The 2,821-nt window shown below is 38.4% G+C and overlaps 1 protein-coding gene across 1 annotated transcript; it reads right to left on the bottom strand.

Annotated features, from left to right (window-relative positions):
* Positions 1 to 477: 477 nt before the first annotated feature.
* Positions 478 to 2,591, bottom strand: LOC145017596 (glucan endo-1,3-beta-glucosidase-like). The gene is made up of 3 exons (XM_078975594.1): positions 2,243 to 2,591; positions 878 to 1,949; positions 478 to 800 (listed from the first exon to the last, which is right to left on the bottom strand). Exons 2-3 carry the CDS (start codon positions 1,940 to 1,942, stop codon positions 576 to 578), a joined length of 1,290 nt encoding a protein of 429 aa, XP_078831720.1. The 5' UTR covers positions 1,943 to 1,949; positions 2,243 to 2,591; the 3' UTR covers positions 478 to 575.
* Positions 2,592 to 2,821: the final 230 nt, after the last annotated feature.

Below are 2,821 nucleotides of genomic sequence, written 5' to 3'. Positions count from 1 at the left end.
TCTAGCATACAAAACTATCAATATAACAAGATAGAATACATACCTCTTTGATGTAGAATGTCTTCATGAAGCTTGAGTGCCTAGTGCCCCAAGTGTGACACCTCAAATGGTTCACAATCATCAAAACACTTAGAATAACTTGAGAGAGTTCTACACTTCATGAAAATCGGCTAGCCCTTTCTTACTCTCACTAGTGGCCGATACTAAAAAAATCAGGAGTTACATGATACTAAAAAAAATAAAAATTTCCATGCCGCCGGAAAAGTCAGGGGTTGACGGTGCCACCATGGACCCCCGCTAGGTCAGCCCCTGACTGTTAGATAAATTCTTTTTTGATAATTACATTTTTTTTTCTTAGCATGTTCTTTGATTTATAAGTTTAACACATTCTTAATACCACCTGTACATAAAAAAAAAATTGTGGTTTATTTAAAATAATAAAGAAGTGCTTATGATTTAAACTAAAATCTTAAAAACTCAAAAAATGGATAATTTATTCCCTCCAAAGAATGTCAAAGTCAATCATGCATACAGTTCAAATTAAACTCGTCTGCTAATACAAGTACACAGCTATATTAAAAAAAAATTGTAAGAAGTCCATACAGAGCTACAACTCCGCAAATCACAATCGTGGTTATCAACGCCGGTGGATCATAAGCATGGCCGCTGCTGCTATCGTAAGGAGTTTTGTCATCAGCCTTTGACTGAGACTCGCCGGAGTCTGAACCACCGGAAACTCCTCCAGAACCACCCGATGGACTCCCACCGCCCACCAACTCCGATGGAGAAGCCGCAGGACCCTACACATTATCAAAAACACCTTTTAATAATTCCAATTATTTCATACTAATTTATTTTTAAAATTCCATTTTCTTACATCATGTGATCGTCTCTTTGGTGTAGTTCCATTCAACACTCCGATATCGTAAACTTCTGTTAAATCAGGTCTGAAAAGCCCAAAGTTCCTCTCTGCAAGCGAACCGGGCTTCTGATTCTCGTTAAACAACGCAAAGATATAAATTTCGAAGTTCTTTCCAGGCATCAATGGCGTCCCAACTTTAGATGTAGACTTCTTAATCATCCCATCGTTGTATGATTTTGCATTATCAGCATTCACCCACGTAAGCCATGGTTCGCCAAGAGATGGCCACCCTGTCTCCCCGACAACAATCGGCACATCTGCAAATCCCAGTTTCTTCATCGCGGAATAAATCGCATCCATCAATGAATCAAACATATTATCATACTTTTTCCCGGTTACTTTATCGACAAAACCCGGGTTTGGTCTGAATAAACAGTAGCTATCATTACCGGGTGAGTATCCAAAGTACGGATACGGGTTCACCATGAAAGCCGAATTGCTTTCTTGTAAAAATTGAAGCATCGGCTTTATGATTCCGACGTCCCACCCAGGCCGGAATGCTCCGGAACTAGGTGGGTCTGAGGACACCATAATGCCAAGTGAATGTGGGGTCGTGACTTTTATGTCACTGATCCCCGCCTTGAGTAACGCTTTATGAATCGTTACCATGGCGGGGACCAGGCTGTCGATAATCTCAGGTGTCCCCCAATGGAGGATTTCATTACCGACAGCAATGTAGCGGATTTTGGTGTCAGGATAATAGGGTTTGATTTTTTCCTTTACCCATTGTTCCGCCTTGGCATTATCTTTAAGTGACGGGATGTCCCCATTGGGGACAGTAACCGTTACGTAGATGCCAGTGTTTGCAAACGCTTTGATGATTTCGGTGTTCATATCGAAGATTTTGATACGATCGATGATTGTGTTTTCTCTAAGGAATTGTGCGACTTCTTTAGGTGGAGGTAGGTTGTCAGCAGTTGTGCCATAGTTTACACCAATCGGGTACACGGGCACGAAAATTTGGAAGAATGTCAAGAGAATAAGAAGGCAGGACGTAAAGAAATGGCTCCACATCTTCATCTTGGTTCTTTACAACATGAAACAAACATGAACATTTTGGAAGATTAATATATTTTTAGAATTAGAAGGTAACTAAATTGCTAAAGATAGATATAAGATTGGATGGGCAAGCGATTTTTAAGAACCTAAAATAATTAAAGGTAATGGATGGGTAAGATGTCATTTAAGTTTATCATTTTTTTTGTTCAAATATGCATACGATTTTGAATTTATATCAACGAACTAGTAGTTTATAGTTGAGTTTATTGCACATAACATGATCCCTTAATTTTTGTCGTTTGAAATTAGAGAAAAACTCACAATGTATATTACACCGATTGTGAAAGCTTGTTTGCCCCTTGTCACCACCATGGGATCAATCACCTCGCAACATTAATCAAATTTCCACAAAAATGAAAGTAACTCCCCCAAATGATTCTACCTAAGAAGATTAAAAATAGCTTTATAATCGAAAAGAACCAATAAACTTGTTAACAGCTTTGTTTGGGTAGATTAGTTATGTTCTCAAACTGGCCAAAAGCATCGAATCTCTCGTTGTTTTGTTTCTTAATCGATTACAAATTATACCCAAGAATTAAGAAGGTAGTTTTATAATAAGAAATATGACGTTGAATGGAAAGAATTTGGAACAAATCTACCTATCGATACAGGATGAAGGGCATTACAATCGGAAAAAGGCCGTATGCGCAAATAGGAATTTTGGTTGGTTTATTAATTTATCCACATATCTCGAGTGGTTTTGACCCGTGAATAAGGAAGCCGCAAGAATATATAATCAATATTTTAAAATTCGGTTTTTTATTTAAACCGGTATGATGACGGGTTTAAGGATGTCAAAAAGTCTTGTGGGACTCTGTTCCCATGGGATCCCGTCAGTTC

The sequence above is a fragment of the Lactuca saligna genome, chromosome 9 (assembly GCF_052625555.1).
Source record: "Lactuca saligna cultivar CGN05327 chromosome 9, ASM5262555v1, whole genome shotgun sequence".
In the NCBI taxonomy this organism is placed as follows: domain Eukaryota; kingdom Viridiplantae; phylum Streptophyta; class Magnoliopsida; order Asterales; family Asteraceae; genus Lactuca; species Lactuca saligna.
The sequence above is the reverse complement of the archived record's forward strand: the minus strand, read 5'-3'. Positions and strand labels throughout refer to the sequence as shown.

Coding starts and splice junctions, on each gene's coding strand:
- LOC145017596 (XM_078975594.1), bottom strand. CDS start 1,942: ATGAAGATGTGGAGCCATTTCTTTACGTCCTGCCTTCTTATTCTCTTG. Junction 801..877: donor CAAAGAGACGATCACATGAT/GTAAGAAAATGG, acceptor GATAATGTGTAG/GGTCCTGCGGCTTCTCCATC.